General features: G+C 41.7%; 1 protein-coding gene across 1 annotated transcript in view; it reads left to right on the top strand.

Moving 5' to 3' along the window:
* The window catches only part of LOC106572303 (helicase ARIP4), a 69,738-nt gene that overhangs the window by 14,154 nt on the left and 37,048 nt on the right, over positions 1-18,536 (top strand). The window contains exon 2 of the mRNA XM_045695988.2: positions 13,278-13,430. Within this exon, the coding sequence (XP_045551944.1) occupies positions 13,334-13,430 (97 nt within the window). The 5' untranslated portion in view covers positions 13,278-13,333. The remainder of the gene's footprint in view (positions 1-13,277; positions 13,431-18,536) is intronic.

The following is an 18,536-nucleotide window of genomic DNA, read 5'->3' as shown; positions in this document are numbered from 1 at the left end:
TTACAGAGGAGTATAGAGTGCAGTGATGTGTCCTATAAGGAGCATTGGTGGAAAATCTGATTGCCGAATGGTAAAGAACATCAAGCCGCTCGAGAGCACCCTTACCTGTTGATCTCCGTAATCTAGCATGAGTAGGAGGGTCATCTGAATCAGCTGGGGTGAAAGAGGAGCGATTACCATAGATGAAAGTCTAGATTTTAACCTTAGCCTGCAGCTTGGATATGTGCTAAGAAAAGGACAGTAACGTCTAGCCATACTCCCAAATACTTGTGATGTGAGCTTGAGCTAGTTAAGAGGTAGTAATCACACCAGTGGGGAGAGGAGCATTCTTCTTACCAAACCATATTACCTTTGTTTTTGCAGTGTTCAAAATAAGGTTAAGGGCAGAGAAAGTTGGACACTCAGAAAGCTTTGTTGTAGAGCATTTAACACAAAATCTGGGGAGAGGCCAGCTGAGTATAAGACGGTATCATCTGCATATAAATGGAGAGAACTTCCTACTGCCTGAGCTATGTTTTTGATCTTAAGGTTGCAGTGACACATTCATAAACTGAGCATAATACAGTTTGCATACCAGAGAGAATACTATAGACGTCAAGAAAGCCAGTCAGTTGATTGTCAAATTTTTCCAACACTTTTGATAAACAGGGCAAGATAGAAATTGGCCTTTAAATCACTCCCCCTTTAAATAATGGATGCAACATGGCTGCATTTCAAGCAATGGGAACCTCCCCAGAGAGGAGAGAAGGGTTAAAAAGGTGAGAGGATGATGATAGGGGCTGCAGCCTTAAAGACGACGAAAGGATGTAAACTAGGGATGCACCGATATGCATAAATAAGTACAGGTAATTTATCGAATAGCACATTTGATTTCAGCCATAATATTTGTTCTATCTTTTCAGGGGGATGAAATTGAAATTGTAGCCAGCTCTGCGATGTTTGTTTGAAAAAGAGATACTTTTTTCAAAGTATCATTTTCAATTAATCGAAAATGAGACATGGCAATCTGCACAAAGGCAAAAAGGCCATTTTTAAACAGTGGATGAGCTTTTCTTAGTAATCTACTTGAGAACCATTTAGGGTTCAAGTAAAACCTTTGAATAAGGCACGCTTTTAGGGAGGTTTAGTGCTTTTATATTTAATAATCTCAACCCACCCAATTCATATTCATTATATAAATCTAGCAAAAAAAGAAACGTCCCTTTTTCAGGACCCAGTCTTTCAAAGATAATTTGTAAAAATCCAAATCTTCACAGATCTTCATTGTAAAGGGTTTAAACACAGTTTCCCATACTTGTTCAATGAACCATTAACAATTAATGAACATGCACCTGTTGAACGGTCGTTAAGACACTAACAGCTTACAGACTGTAGGCAATTAAGGTCACAATTATGAAAACTTAGGACACTAAAGAAGCCTTTCTACTGACTCTGAAAAACACCAAAAGAATGATGCACAGGGTCTCTGCTCATCTGCGTGAATGTGCCTTAGGCATGCTGCAAGGAGGCATGAGGACTGCAGATGTGGCAAGGGATATAAATTGCAATGTCCGTACTGTGAGATGCCTAAGACGACGTTACAGGGAGACAGGACGGACAGCTGATCGTCCTCACAGTGGCAGACCACGTGTAACAACACCTGCGCAGGATCGGTACATCAGACCTGCGGGACATGGCAACAACAACTGCCTGAGTTACACCAGGAACGCACAATAGCTCCATCAGTGCTCAGGCTGTCCGCAATAGGCTGGGAGAGGTTGGACTGAGGTCTTTTAGTCCTGTTGTAAGGCAGATCCTCACCAGACATCACCGGCAACAATGTCGCCTATGAGCACAAACCGACCGTCGCTGGACCAGACAGGACTGGCAAAAAGTGCTCTTCACTGACGAGTCGCGGTTTTGTCTCACCATGGGTGATGATCGGATTTGCGTTTATCGTCGAAGGAATGAGCGTTACACCGAGGCCTGTACTCTGGAGCGGGATCAATTTGGAGGTGGTGGGTCCGTCATGGTCTAGGGCGGTGTGTCACAGCATTGCAGGCAATCTCAACGCTGTGCGTTACAGTGAAGACATCCTCCTCCCTCATGTGGTACCCTTCCTGCAGGCTCATCCTGACATGACCCTCCAGCACGACAATGCCACCACGCACAGAATGAGCAGTATGGCTAATTTCCTGCAAGACAAGAATGTCAGTGTTCTGCCATTGCCAGCCTGGATCTCAATCCCATTGAGCATGTCTGGGACCTGTTGGATCAGAGGGTGAGGGCTAGAGCCATTCCCCCCCAGAAATGTCTGGGAACTTGCAGGTGCCTTGGTGGAAGAGTGGGGTAACATCCCACAGCAAGAACTAGCAAATCTGTTGCAGTCCATGAGGAGGAGATGCACTGCAGTACTTAGTATCTGGTGTGGCCACCAGCTGCATTGACTGTTAGTTTTGATTTTGACCCCCCCCCCCCCCCCCCCCAGTTTGCTGAAAATAAACACAGTTGACAGTGAGGGGATGTTTATTTTTTTTGCCGAGTTTAGGCACGTTTTTTATTTTGTCTGGTTTAGTGACCCAGATGAAGCTAAATATATTTTGCTCAAATGATTTGAAAAACGAATCAGGAGTAGGCAGAGCCATAAGTGAGTAAACTGAGATATGACTAAGGAGTTTTCTCTATTCTTACAAGTTTTCTATTGAAATTCATTGTGGAGGGCTTATTTATATTTTTTGTGACATGAATACCAAGTATGTCTACTTCACCATCAGCCCGTTTTATAGGTAAACTGCAGGGTAATGTAAAAGTTGTATTTTAAAGATCCAATACGTAATATTGTACACTTATCATAATTAGGTTTTAGTCCAGAGAGTACAGAAAGGTTATCTAGATCTTCAATGAGACATTGCAGGGATCTAGCTTGCGGACTTAATATAAAACTTGAGCCATCGGCATACATGGACACCTTTGTTTTTAAGCCTTGGATTTCTAATCCTCTGTTATTGGATCTGATTTTAATAGCTAGCATTTCGATGGCCATAACAAATAGATATGGTGACAGCGGTCACCCTTGTTTAAATCCTCTGGACAATTCAAAACTCTGCGAATTAGCCGTTATTTACTATTTTACACCTGGGGTTGCTATACATTATTTTTACCCATTTTATAAGAGAATTACCGAACTTGAAAAAATCCAGGCATTTTATAAATAAAATCCAGTCTTACTTTATCAAATGCCTTTTCAAAATCTCCTATAAGAAGCCAGGCCTGGTATTTAGATGTTTCATGATGTTCTATTATTTCTAGTAGTTGTCGTATATTATCTCCAATGTATCGTCCATGTAAAAAAACCTGTCTGATCAGGATGAACAATACCTGGTAAAACCCTTTTTAATTCTGAGTGCTATGCAATTCGCTAGAATTTTTGCATCACAACATTGAAGTGTAAGGGGTCTCTAGTTTTTTAGATTTGCCGTCTGGGTCTTGTTTTAATAATAGAGAAATAAGACCTTCCTGCTGAGTACCTGACAGACTACCATTTCTATAGCAGTAGTTAAAACAATCTAACAATGGAGTTTTTAGTATATCAAAAAAGGCTTAATATACCTCTACCGGTATGCCATCAAGCCCTGGGGTTTTTCCAGACTGAACGGATTTAATAGCCTCAAAGTTCTTCCTCTGTAATTTGGCCTTCACACTGATCTTTCTGTACATTTTCGTTAATTTTCCATTTTTATATTATTTGGAAAGAATTCCTTACCATAATCTTCATTCAGTGGGAGAGGATGAGACGGAAAAGAGAACATCTGCCTAAAAGAATTAGCTTCCTCTTTTTAAAATATCATTCGGAGAATCTTAGATGACTCCGTCTTCAGTAACGAGTTTCTGCAAATAATTTTTGTTAGCGTTCCTGTATTGGAGATTCAGGAAGAATTTTGTGCATTTTTCTCCATATTCCATCAAGTTTGCTTTATTTTTGTAATAGATTACATTAGATCATTCTTGAATAAGTTCTTAGAGGAAAAAACGTATTTTTTATCTCTGTAGTATTGTTTTTATTGCAATCTTCCTGTACTATTAGTTAATGGATTTCCCTTGTTATTCTTGTCTTTAGCCAGAAAGTGCTTTTTTTTATTATTATTGATGAATATTGAATTGAATGACCTCTGAATGTATGACATTTTTGGCTGATACTGATATCCGATATTTTCCTTGGCAAAAAAACCCGATACCGATAAGCAATATTTAAAACTTTTGCTGCCTTTTATGCATTCTAGTACAGTTTAATAGTTACACACACTGATCAAAAATATTTTGGGGGGGCATTTACGTATGTCCCCATTACCAGTAAAGCATAGTTCTTTCACTTACTTGCTGTGCTGTTTCATTGTTCATTTCTTCAGTCTCAACCAGGTTTTCCTTCATACATGTCAACCAATGAAGTTTCAGCTCTGTCTGTCCGTGCCTCTCTTCCTCGGTGCGCACTGTCACCGTTTCCATCTTGTCCAGCTTTGTCTAACATTTCACTTAAACCTTGTTTCTTGTCTGCATCGAAGTAGCGGTCCTTGTACCTAGCATTGAGCATGGTGGCGACACAGTAAAGAGGCTCAGAGAGTATGCCACCGAATCGCTTGTTCACAGCCTCTTGTAGATTACTTTTGCAAGTTTTAACCCCAAAACTGTGTCAGCAGTTTTGTTGAGCAGGCGTTTCAATGCCATGACTAGGGTTGCAAACTTTCCGTTAAATTTCCAGAATTTTTCCATGGGAAGTTGAGCCCTGGAATTTGGGGAATTTTGCTTAAATTCATCAAAAGGTTAGCTTATAACAGTGAACCTTTTTTGTGGGATACACCAGGCAATTCTAGGTCTTATGGCATATTTTGGTTAAACTATCCCGAATTCAATGGAATTACAACCCTCTGCATGCACAGTGCATTCTTCCATCACGTGCAGTTTAGTCTTCCATCACATGTACAACTGATTCTCAAGATCTTGCACACTAATGAGATGCTATTGAGCCCACACTACCACACTGTCTGAGCCAAAGACTACATGCTTTATGGTAAGTTTGGATTACAATACTGGGTGGGGTGAATATATTTTATGACACATGATTTTTTGTTAACTTCTATGGACTAGGTGACCTGCGGGACACAGCCAGTGAAATATCAGGGTGGAAAATTCAAAAACAACAAAATGTCATAATTCAACTTTCTCAAACATACGACTATTTTACACCATTTTAAAGATGCACTTCTCTTTAATCTAACCACATTGTCCGATTTCAAAAAGGCTTTACAGCGAAAACAAAACATTAGATTATGTTAGGAGAGTACATAGACAAAAATAATCACAGCCATTTTCCAAGCAAGGACATGTGTCAATAAAACCCAAAACACAGCGAAATGAAGCACTCACCTTTGACGATCTTCATCAGATGACACTCCTAGGACATTATGTTACACAATACATGTATGTTTTGTTCGATAAAGTTCATATTTATATCCAAAAACATCATTTTACATTGGCGCGTGATATTCAGAAAATGTATTCCCACCAAAACGTCCGGTGAATGTGCACATCAATTTACAAAAATACTCATCATAAACGTTAACAAAATGCATAACAATTATTTTTAAGAATTATAGATAGACTACTCCTTTATGCAACCGCTGTGTCAGATTGTAAAATAGCTTTACGGAGAAGGCACATTTTTCAATATTCTGAGTACATAGCTGGCCATCACGGCGAGCTATTCAGACACCCGCCAAATTCGGGGCAACCTAAACTCAGAATTAGTATTAGAAATATTGTATTACCTTTGCTGATCTTCGTCAGAATGCACTCCCAGGACTGCTACTTCCACAAGAAATGTTGTTTTTCTTCCAAATAATCCATATTTATGTCCAAATACCTCCGTTTTGTTCGTGCGTACAGATCACTTATCCAAAGTCAAAATGTTCCATTACCGTACTTAGAAGCATGTCAAACGCTGTTTAAAATCAATCTTTATGGTATTTTTAACGTAAAATTGCGATTAATATTCCAACCGGACAATAGCATATTCATTCAAGAAGAAAAAGGAGGGGCACGCTCGCGAGACCGAGCATATCCAATCCCTTTGTTGCCAGGCAGACCACTCAGTAACTGAGCTCCTATACTCTACCCAGTGACAGGAAAATGCTCGAACCACTTTCTGAAGGCTTTAGACAGCCAATGGAAGCCTTAGGAAGTGCAACGTCCCCCACAGACACGGGAGCTTCGATAGAGAATCAAAAGAAGAACTACAATTCTCAGACTTTTCACTTCCTGCTTGGATTTTTCTCAGGTTTTTGCCTGCCATATGAGTTATGTTATACTCAGACACCATTCAAACAGTTTTAGAAACTTCAGAGTGTTTTCTATCCAAATCTACTAATATGCATATTGTAGTTTCTGGGCCAGAGTAGTAACCTGTTTTAAATTGGGTACATTTTTCATCCGGCCGTGAAAATACTTCCCCCTAACCCAGACAGGTTAACTAGTAAAGTGTTTTAAATAATTTCTAACTTATCAATTTCTGCTAGTTAGTTTTTGCTACCATGTGGGTTTTAGCTTGCCTGAGCCTGCTGAGTGTTAATTCACCTGTTTCCATACATGTTTCATTAAAAAAATATATATATTATTTGACCTTTTATTTAACTTGGCAAGTCAGTTAAGAACAAATTCTTATTTTCAATGACAGCCTAGGAACAGTGGGTTAACTTTCTTCTTCAGGGGCAGAATGACAGATTTTTACCTTGTCGGCTCGGGGATTTGATCTTGCAACCTTCCGGTTACTAGTCCAACACTCTAACCACTAGGTTACCTGCCGCCCATTACAAAGGTTGTTTAATCTAACTGCTTAACTATTTATCTGTACATGGAATTGTATTTGTTTTACTCATTTCTTTCTAATCTTTACAGGAGAATTCCACGGGCACCATCTGATGTGTGGAGACATTTCACTGCAGCTAATGTAGAAGGAAAAGCTGTGTAAATTTGCAAATACTGTGCCAAATCATATGTGAAGAATGCAACAAAGATGCAGAATCATCTGGCCAAGTGCATAAAGTTCCCTCAGTGCTCACAACAAGCAACCTCTGACAAAAGTCCCTCTACTTCTATTTGAGGTGAAAATTATGAATCAGACACCTTATCGATAGCAACAGCTCATGGTCCTGCTGGAATCAGAATTTTTTTGGGACTCAATGGAGGAACGTAGTCGGAGAAATGCTGATGAATGTCTTGCTCGAGCTGTGTATGCAACTGGTTCAACTCTGATGCTCACAGGCAATGTGTATTGGAAGAGATTTCTGATTGTTTTTTGCCCAGCATACACCCCTCAAACCAGACATGCTTTATCTACGCATTTGCTAGATGCAGAGTTCAAGTGAAGGTTGAACAAATCATAGAGAAAGCAGACTGTATTGCAATCATCTCTGATGGGTGGTCGACACTTCGTGGGCAAGGAATAATTAACTACATCATCTCCACCCCTCAACCAGTATTCTACAAGAGCACAGACACAAGGGACAACAGACACACCGGTCTCTACATTGCAAATGAGCTGCAGTCATCAATGACCTTGGACCACAGAAGGTATTTGCACTGGTGACAGACAATGCTGCGAACATGAAGGCTGCTTGGTCTAAAGTGGAGGAGTCCTACCCTCACATCACACCCATTGGCTGTGCTGCTCATGCATTGAATCTGCTCCTCAAGGACATCATGGCACTGAAAACAATGGATATACTCTACAAGAGAGCCAAGGAAATAGTTAGGTATGTGAAGGGTCATCAAGTTATAGCAGCAATCTACCTCACCAAGCAAAGTGAGACGAATAAGAGCAGCACATTGAAGCTGCCCCAGCAACACCCGTTGGGGTGGTGTTGTCATCATGTTTGACAGTCTCATGGAGGGGAAGGAGTCTCTCAAAGAAATGGCCATATCACAGTCTCCTGGTATGGACAGCCCCATCAAAAAGATCCTCCTGGATGATGTATTTTGGGAGAGAGTGGTAAGCAGCCTGAAAGCTATAGCAGTAGCCATTGCACGTATTGAGGGGGACAATGCCATCCTCTCTGATGTTCAGACTCTGCTTGCAGATGTAAGAGAAGAAATCTGTACTGCCCTGCCCAATTCACTGTTGCTCCAAGCAGAGGAAACTGCAGTTCTGAAATGCATCAGAAATTGTGAAGACTTCTGCCTGAAGCCCATACACGCCGCAGCGTACATGTTGAACCCCAAGTATGCTGGCAAGAGCATCCTGTCTGGTGCAGAGATCAACAAGGCCTATGGTGTCATCACTACCGTGTCTCGCCAGGGCTTTGGGATGGAGATGCAATATGGCAGTCGTGCCAACATATCTCATCAGCCACCTGGTGGAAGGGACTTTGTAGATCTGAGGCTCTTTCCCCTGTTGCCTCCATCATCCTCCAAATCCCACCAACATCAGCCACCTCAGAGCGCAACTGGTCCTTGCTTGGGAACACACACACCAAAGCACGCAAAAAGCTGACCAATACAAGGGTTGAAAAATTGGTGGCCATCCGGGCAAATTCTAGGCTTTTTGAGCCTGACAACGAGGTTGGAAAGTGACAGTGAAGATGAGGCCTCAGAGTCTGATGTTCAAGACATTGAGGAGGTCCAGGGAGAAGACATGGAAGCCTGAGTGGAAGACAACCAAAGCTTTACTTTCTAGACTATCATTTTACAGATGTTGAAAACCTTTTTGGGAGATGCGATGGATCATTGGGGATCATTCAATATTTCCTTTTGTTGTTCAGTGAAATCATCCCATGTGAAGTCAACTCAGTTAAAGTTCAATTCGTAACTACATTTTTTTTCTATTGAAAGGATTTCATAATTTGCAATTGTCTACTTATGATAAGGTAAAAGGTTTTTGTTTCTGTCTCCATATATGGTAAATATATCCAATGCAAAACACATCTACATTTAAATGGTATTACTATTAATTTGCATATATTTCCGTTAATTCCCATATTCCCGTTAATTCCCATGGAAAGTTTCCACCTCTGAATATCCCCAAAATGTGCAACCCTAGCCATGACAGAGGGTATCACGTCTGCTGCAGACGCAGTTGATGTAGCTTATTTCTCCAGTCAGTTGTTCGAATGGACCTAGGAGTATGTTCAAGTTTCAAACATGTTCTCAAATGTCATTGAAATGGCAGCAGCGGTATGAGAACCAGCACATTCCTGAGCATGCAATACAGCTTTGCTCAGTACGAAATCCTAGTCGACCCACTGTGCAGTCAGTCTCCTAATGCTCATGGGGCTGACATCGCTGGTCCAAATATCAGTTGTGAAGCTAATTGCAGTGACGCCCATAGCAAGTATTTTTTTACATTTTAGTCATTTTTAGCAGACGCTCTTATCCAGAGCGACTTACAGTAATGAATGCATACATTTCATACTTTTTTTTTTTTTTATTTTTTTTTTGTACTGGCCCCCGGTGGGAATCGAACCCACACCATGCTGGCATTGCAAACACCATGCTCTACCAACTGAGCCACAGGGAAGACTAGCTCATAGATGTGCGTTTCAACAATACTGTGTAACTCCGTTAGGGCAACATCTGAAAAATAGAGCCTACTTGGTAGTGTGTACCGGTGCTCGACCAGTCGGCGAAAGCGAACATCATCCACGACAGAGAATGATTGATTGTCAAGGGCAATGAATTCCAGTATCTTGGCGTTAATGTTTTTCGCTGAAATGTTCTTGCTCTTTCAAATGACTGCAACTTGTTTAGTTGTTGGAAGTTTACGCTTAGTATTTTTCTGCTTTAGTTCTGTGTAGCGCTGTATTTTTCATGGCGTCATTACGTCATCTACCTACGTTATATAGGTATGCATGTCAGCTTTGACTTCGGTTTTGCACATCAGTGTTAAACTGGACATCAGGCCGATGTTGGCATTTGTAGCTAATATCGGCCAATACCAATGTATTGTGCATCCCTAAACTAAACCATCTGACCTAGATATTATTTGGGGGCCAAGTTTAAGGAGCTCTTTTAGCACCTCAGAATCAGTGACCGCCTGCAGGAAGAAACTGTGTAGCAGGGCACGGAAAAAAAGAGGGAGGAGCATCAGGGCTAGTTGCATTGGAAGGGCTGGGAGATGAGGAAATGTTGCTAGCAAGGAGGCATGGCTGTGTCATAGTTATCCTGACTTAATGAAGTGTTGATTAAAGAACGCAGCCATACGCTCCTTGTCAGTAACAACAAATCATCAACATTAAGGGACATGGGCAGCTGTGAGGAGGGTTTATTCTCCAGGTCTTTCACCATTTTCCAGAACGTCTTGGGGTTAGACCCACAGAGACAGAACTGCTCCTTAAAGTTACACACTTTGGCCTTCCAGATATCCTGAGCGCACTTATTTCTCATTTGCCTGAACAAGAGCCAGTCAGCCTGAGTATTTGTGTGCAGAGCCTTTCGCAAAATGGTGTTATTGAGGTGGAGTAACTCTGCCAACTCTTCAACAGAGGGGATCAAGCTGATTCTATACCAATTTACAGAGGCAAGGTCGTGAAGGAAGGCTTGCTCATTAATCTTTTTTAGCAAGCGTTTATGACAAATCAGGACAGGTCGTTTAACAGAGAAGCCATTACGAACACAGGCTGTAAAACAGTGATCGCTAAGGTCATTACAGAAAACACCGGACTGATGCCTGCCTATCAGGATTATTGTGGGATTGATAATAATCTGAGAGAGATTTAGGGAGTCCCATTGTTTTAAGACTTGGTCAGGGGGTTTAAGCATGTCCCAGTATAGGTCACCTAGCAGGACAAATTCAGACTTAGTGTAAGGGGCCAGGAGAGCGCTTAGGGCAGGTATGGTACAGGCCGGTGCTGATGGTAGATGATAACACCCAGCAACAGTCAACAAAGAGCTATCTGAAAGCTTAATTCTTAAAACCAGCAAGTTAAATTATGTAAGCAGCCAGGAGGCAGCCAGAGAGACTGGTAGTACTGAGACTGAAGAGGGGGAAATGAGAATCAGGAGGAATCAGTGGTGCTGGAGATTAAGTTCAGAGGAGAGTGGAGGTGGCTGATCACTGGAGGGTCCTCCTAACCACTGGTGAGAGAAAAGGGGGTGGAATGAGAGAGGGAAAGATGGAGGAAGAGAGGTGTTGGAGGAGAGAAGGGCGGGGGGAGAGATGGAGAAAAAATAAAGAGAACAGGGTTGAGGTATGAATGATCCCCTGCACCTTACTTCTGATCCACCCTCTTGGAAAGTCCACCATGTTCCCCTGATGAAACCCAGGGAATCCTCAGCGACTGTTGTATTGGAGACATTGAAGATGGGAGGAGATGTTTGGTTGTTGATATAGGCACGTGTGATGATGATGAAGTCAATGTTTGGGGGTTCCGATCAGTGCTTGACTTGGTCTAAAATAGGTGCCGGTACTCATTTTGGATGCTGGTACTGTTTTATATTTTGGTGCAGTTACTGCACAATACTTTTGAGATAATATTTTATTAGAGGTCCAGGAACTCAAGCAGTAGAAAATTTGAGGTGCCGGTACTCAGTTCCTGTGAGCTCCTGCCAAAGTCGAGCACTGGGTCCGATTCAGATTTTTTGAGTGGGAACAACTTACCGATACCAATATATCTGCCGATATACTGTTTTACAGTGGGGGAAATGAAAGTGTAGTTTTTCCACAAAAGTTCTCAAATTGCCATAGACAAGCAATTTTGTTGCATTACAACCTGTAATTTAAATGGATTTTTATTTGGATTTCATGTAAAGAACATACACAAAATAGGCCAAATTGATAAAGTGGAAAAAAAATACTTGTTTCAAAAAATGATTTAAAAAACAAAATGGAAAAGTGGTGCATGCATATGTATTCACCCCTTTGCTATGAAGCCCCTAAATAAGATCTGGTGCAACCAATTACCTTCAGAAGTCACATAATTAATTAAACAAAGTCCACCTGTGTGAAATCTAAGTGTCACATGATCTCAGTATATACACCTGTTCTGAATGGCCCTAAAGTCTGCAACACCAGTAAGCAAGGGGCACCACCAAGCAAGTGGCACCATGAAGACCAAGGAGCTCTCCAAACAGGTCAGGGACAAAGTTGTGGAGAAGTACAGATCAGGGTTGGGTTATAAAAAATATCACAAACTTTGAACATCCCACGGAACACCATTAAATCCATTATTAAAAAATGGAAAGAATATGGCACCACAACAAACCTGCCAAAAGAGGGCCACCCACCAAAACTCATAGACCAGGCTAGGAGGGCATTAATCAGAGGCAACAAAGAGACCAAAGATAACCCTGAAGGAGCTGCAAAGCTTCACAGCGGAGATTGGAGTATCTGTCCATAGGACCATTTTAAGCCATACACTCCACAGAGTTGGGCTTTACAGAAGTGGCCATAAAAAAAATAAGCAAACATGTTTGGTGTTCGCCAAAAGGCATGTGGAAGACTCCCTAAACATATGGAAGAAGGTACTCTGGTCAGATGAGACTAAAATGTTGCTTTTTGGCCATCAAGGAAAATGCTATGTCTGGCGCAAATCCAACACCTCTCATCTCCCCGAGAACACCATCATGCTGTAGGGATGTTTTTTCATTGGCAGGAACTGGGAAACTGGTCAGAATTGAAGGAATGATGGATGGGGCTAAATACATGGAAATTCTTGAGGGAGAGATTTGAGACTGGGATGGAGGTTCACCTTCCAGCAGGACAATGACCCTAAGCATACTGCTAAAGCAACACTCGAGTGGTTTAAGGGGAAACATTTAAGTGTCTTGGAATGGCCTAGTCAAAGCCCAGACCTCAATCCATTTGAGAATATGTGGTAGGACTTAAAGATTGCTGTACACCAGCGGAACCCCAGTGGCTAGATGTGCCAAGCTTATAGAGACATGCCCCAAGACACTTGCAGCTGTAATTGCTGCAAAAGGTGGCTCTACAAAGTATTGACTTTGGTGGGGTGAATAGTTCTGCACGCTCAAGTTCTGTTTTTTTGTGTTTCACAAAAAATATTTTGCATCTTCAAAGTGGTAGGCATGTTGTGTAAATCAAATGATACAAACTCCAGGTTCCAGGTTGTAAGGCAACAAAATAGGAAAAATGCCAAGGGGGTGAATACTTTCGCAAGTCACTGTATGCTTCAAATGTGGATTTCTTACATTGTGACAATGGACAAAAATTAAATAACTCTGTAGGCTACATTTTTATGCCAAAGCTGTGTCCAAATAAGAAGTGTGTGTGTGTGTGTGTGTGTGTGTTGCAGATGGCCTGTGTTTGTGAGGATGCCTAGATAATGCCCCCGGGTGACTGAGGGACACCATGTCTGACGAGGAGACCTCGGGGAGACACATGGAGGCCCACTGCCTCAACAGTGAGGAGGAGGATGAGAATGATGGAGATGATGATGATGTCCCCGGTAGGTGGAAACTGAAAGACACACACACACATACTGATAAATGTTGTATAAAGAAATTCCATGAGTAGAGATGATATGATTCCATATGCTACAGTCCAATGATATTATGTCTGGCATGGAAAGGGTCAACTAAGATGCCTATACAACGCGTTTTAATGGGAGGAAAATACTTGTCATTGCGGAGGTGCAAATGACCAGGAGTGATATTGAACTGATTTAATGAAAGTTGTTTGAAAACCTACAGTCATATCTTCTCAGTGGTGGGCGTCCGTCTGTGTGTGTTGCATTTTTACATTTTACATTTTAGTCATTTAGCAGACGCTCTTATCCAGAGCGACTTACAGTAGTGAATGCATACATTTCATTTCATACATTTTTGTTTCTGTGCTGGCCCCCCGTGGGAATCGAACCCACAACCCTGGCGTTGCAAACACCATGCTCTACCAACTGAGCTACAGGGAAGGCTGTTGCCCTTATTGTCTGTACCTGGCAGCGTTTACACAGATTTTCGGGGTAGTCTTTGGTAGCATGACTTTACAGGAGATGAATCCGGTCTGAACTCTGTACTGCTTCAAGAGGGGTCGGGTGGTTAGACAAACGTGTTACTGTTTCATAAGTTATCATACCATCTGGTAGTGGCTGTCTTGACTGCGTCAAATCGATGTAAAGAAGCTAGTTACGATAGCCAGCTAGCAAGGCTATTTGGTGCGCTCCCTTAGCGCAGCAGCAATCTGGTAATTACAAGGCTATCAGTCTGCCCGAGGGGCATTGCACAAAACAAATTAGAAAGCGATTGGATCATGTTCAACCAATCCGAAAACAAGCCACAGCACCGCATTTTGCGGAAGTAAAACAAAGACTAGGCCCCTTTCCAGAGAAATGCACATCGAGCACCAGGACAAAAACGTTAGCTAACGTAGCTAGCTACTAACTACCTTGGCTTGAGTAAAGAAATGCCGACTGAACTGAAGCCTGTCAACAACGGTGCTTTGTGTTTGTCATCAACAAAACCAGCCTGGTTGGTTTGACGAAACGTTGAGGGCTCTAGCCTCGCATCTTCCGATCTTCACCAGACTGAATCCTTGTAGCGAAACAGTGAATCCCAAACCACCCCCTCGCCCCTACCAACTCGCTCGGAGGGCTCTCCGTTAGCACGTGTTGCTGACACAACTCAGTGGGTGACTTCCAGAAAGTGACGAGGGGATCAATAAATCCTCCAACTTCGGGACATACTTGTGTCTTCAATGGGTAATAAAACAAACGTGAATATCAAATTAACAAATTCCCAGTTTTACAAGATACAGTGCATTCGGAAAGTAGTTGGACCCCTTGGCTTTTTCCACATTTTGTTACGTTACAGCCTTATTCTACAATGGATTAAATAAATCTACACACAATAACCCATAATGACAAAGAGAAAGGTTTTTAGAATTTTTGGCAATTGTATTAAAAATTTACAAAAAACATAATGACCTTATTTGCATAAGTATTCAGACACTTTGCTTTGATACTCGAAATTGAGCTCAGGTGCATCCTGTTTCCATTGATCATGCTAGTGTAACAGTGTAGGTTCCGTCCCTCTCTTCGCCCCAACCTGGGCTCGAACCAGGGACCCTTGCACGCATCAACAACTGACACCCACCGAAGCATCGTTACCCATCGCGCCACAAGAGCCACGGCCCTTGCAACGCAAGGGGCAACCCTACTTCAAGTCTCAGAGCGGGTGACGTCACCGATTGAAACGCTATTAGCGCGCACCACCGCTAACTAACTAGCCATTTCACATCGGTTACACTAGAGATGTTTCTAGAACTTGATTGGAGTCCACCTGTGGTAAATTCAATTGATTTGGACATGACTTCTTCCATTTAAGAATGATGGAGGCCACTGTGGTGTTGGCCCTTCACTGCTGCACAAATGTTTTGGTACCTTTCCCCTCAACAGAATCCTATCTGGGAGCTCTATGGACAATTCCTTCAACCTCATGGCTTGGTTTTTGCTCTGATATGCACTGTCAACTGTTGGACCTTATAGACAGGTGTGTGCCTTTCCAAATCATGTCCAATCAATTAAATTTACCACAGGTGAACACCAATCAAGTTGTAGAAACATCTCTAGCATGATCAATGGAAACAGGATGCACCTGAGCCCAATTTCGAGTCTCATAGCAAAGTGTCTGAATACTTATGTAATTAAGGCATTTCTGTTTTTTATTTTGAATAAATTTGCTAACATTTCTAAAAACCTGTTTTTGCTTTATTATGGTGTATTGGTTGTAGATTGATGAGGCAAAAATGTAATTTAATCCACTTTAGAATAAGGCTGTAATGTAACAATGTGGAAAAAAGGCAAGGGGGTCTGAATACTTTCTATAAATGTCACATTTATATAATTCAGGGAAAGTATTTATTGTTTGTTTAGTTTGTTTAAAAAAATACAAATAAATACTCACAAATAAGCAAAATCTAATACTAAAGTCTGTTCGGATATTCTCTTAATTAATTGTGGCCATACCTATGAGAGGGTAGGGTATCCAATGAAAAATTAATATCTTGACCAATGGGTAAAATGTTAATTGTGTAGATAATCCTCTAAAACAACCAATGGTCCAAACCTCATGTCTTTGTCATAATCCGTTCAAATGTTATTGGAGTTTTTACCCTAGTATGATGGCTAAAATTCAGGTGACTAAATCAATGGAGGCCAGAGAGAAAAAGTGGTTAAAATGAAGGAAAATTGCTCCGCATCGTGTCAGCTAGGCTGGATGCTGTGTGAGAATAAAGGCTACTTTACAGGCTCAACATGTCAAATCCTAAAAGTTGCTGCGAGAAAGCTGCACCGCTCTGTCAACAGCTCGGTGCTTATTGCCGCCCGCATGTATTAGGTTACGAAATCGGTCTTTTTGGACATACTGGTAATGCAATGTTAGAAAGACCTCACTGAAAGTTTCAGAACGTGAATAATCATATTTGTCATGTTAAAATGCATTTTAAACATCAGTAAGTTGAATTTCATCACAAAAGCGCAATTTCACCCACTCTGGGCAGTTATTTCCCTCTCCTAACCCCTCTGTGCTGCTCACTCCCTGGGTTGTGGTGACATTCACACAGCCGTTTTTGTCTATGTCACTGTGACACAGCGTTAAGAGAGACAGCCCTCTCTACCCCTCGCCTCCTCCTGTTGTCTTTGTGTCTGCGCAGCTATGTCTCGTTCAGCCGTACAGCACAGCTCTACTGCAGCGCGCGGGCGCGCACACACGCACAGCGACCTTAAGCATCAGAGTTAGGTTTAATAATAGAGTTTGAGTCTGTGTGTTCTGTTCTTTGCCATGTTTTGTTATAGAAATAGTTGGTTCACAGTCAGGAAACTGGATTGCCCTCAACATTAGGACTGGGAATTTCCAGGTACCTCACGATACGATATTTCACCGTACTTAGGTGCCGATATGATGTGTATTGCCGTTCGTTACTGTGATTTTATTGCGATTCGATGTAGTAAACATATCGCTCACCATATGTCTGCTGCAGAGAGACCAGAACATGAGAGAACGAGTTTTGATCGGTCAGGGAAATAAAAGTGCTGAAAACAAAAAAGAAGGAGAACAAACTCTGAAGGGGAAAATCTTGGAGGTTTGGTGCAGGTACTCCCAACTAGCGCAAAAATGATATCCCGATATGTAACTATAAAAATAGGAAAAATATGCCCCCCCCCATAACTACTCAACATGTAGGCTAGCTACTGTACTTTAGCTCTACTCAGTATCAGGACTTATGCACACTCACGCTCCTACTTACTCTGACACACATACGTCAGACATATGTACACATTACGTAACCCTACTACCCGTCTGTGCTCTATGCCCCAGCCTGTCTGGATGTTAACATATTAACGTATTGCTGTAGGATTAAGGTCACTAGTACCAACGGCAGGCCCGGTGAAGTGAGGATCACTCCCTCCCTCTGCCATCTCCATACTAACTCTATATCTGTCTAATTTCTTCCTATTCCTGTCTTTTGGTTACCAGATATCTATCCATATAGTTGCAAGCAGGTGCTGCACTGATCCATCAGCTTCAACACGACAACATGACATTCAACGTGCTTAGGGTTGCGTAGTTCTACTTGCATTCCCCGAATTCCCAGGTTTTTCCTGAAATCCTGGTTGGAGGATTCCAGATTTCCTGCTTATTCCTTCTTGATTCCGGGAATCTTCCAATTGGGATTTCTGGAATACCTCTGACTTTTGGGAAAGTTAACCAGAATTTTGGAACCCTAAACATGATTCAGTAGAGTTGTTTTATTGTGGCTTCCAGTCAGTGTAGTGCAGAAATACACTTTCAGAACACACCTTAAGTGATTAGTGCCATTTTGAAAACAGAATTGCTTGTTTTAAACATTTAACACATTTCCTGGAAAAATCACTGGTATACCGTAAAGGTCTCCAAGCTGCAGGAAAGGTTGTTGACCTCGTTCATAACATATCATGTACCCTCAGGTCGGCACAGTCTCTTTAACGAAATATGAAAAGACTCTCAAAATAGTCTTCTGAGCCACATGATAAATGTATCAACTATCATGTTGCCATTCAGCTGTAGCTGTATGAGCCTGGGAATTGGGCCTATTTTTCCCATCAAGTCAAATAAAATTCCACACCATCTTTAGTATTTTGGTATTTGTTATTTTATTAGGATAAACATTAGCTGTTGCAAAAGCAGCAGCTACTCTTCCTGGGGTCCACACAGAACATGAAACGTGACATAATACTCAACATTAATAGACAAGAATAGCTCAGAATAGGACAGAAAAACATAAGATTTGTTTTTAAAGGCACACACAGCCTACATATCAATACATACCCACAAACTATCTAGGTGAAATGGGGGAGAGGCAAACAATTTGGGATTTTCAACACATTCATGTTTCTTATAAAAAGTAACAGTCAGTCTCTCCTCCACTCTTAGCCAAGAGAGACTGGCATGCATAGAATTTATATCAGCCCTCTGATTACAATGAAGAACAAGACGTGCTGCTCTGTTCTGGGCCAGCTGCAGCTTAACTAGGTCTTTCCTTGCCGCACTGGACCACACGGCTGGACAATAATCAAGAT

This window comes from Salmo salar, chromosome 15, assembly GCF_965601325.2.
Source record: "Salmo salar chromosome 15, fSalSal1, whole genome shotgun sequence".
NCBI classification, from domain to species: Eukaryota; Metazoa; Chordata; class Actinopteri; order Salmoniformes; family Salmonidae; genus Salmo; species Salmo salar.
This window is presented reverse-complemented; position numbering and strand designations above follow the sequence as displayed.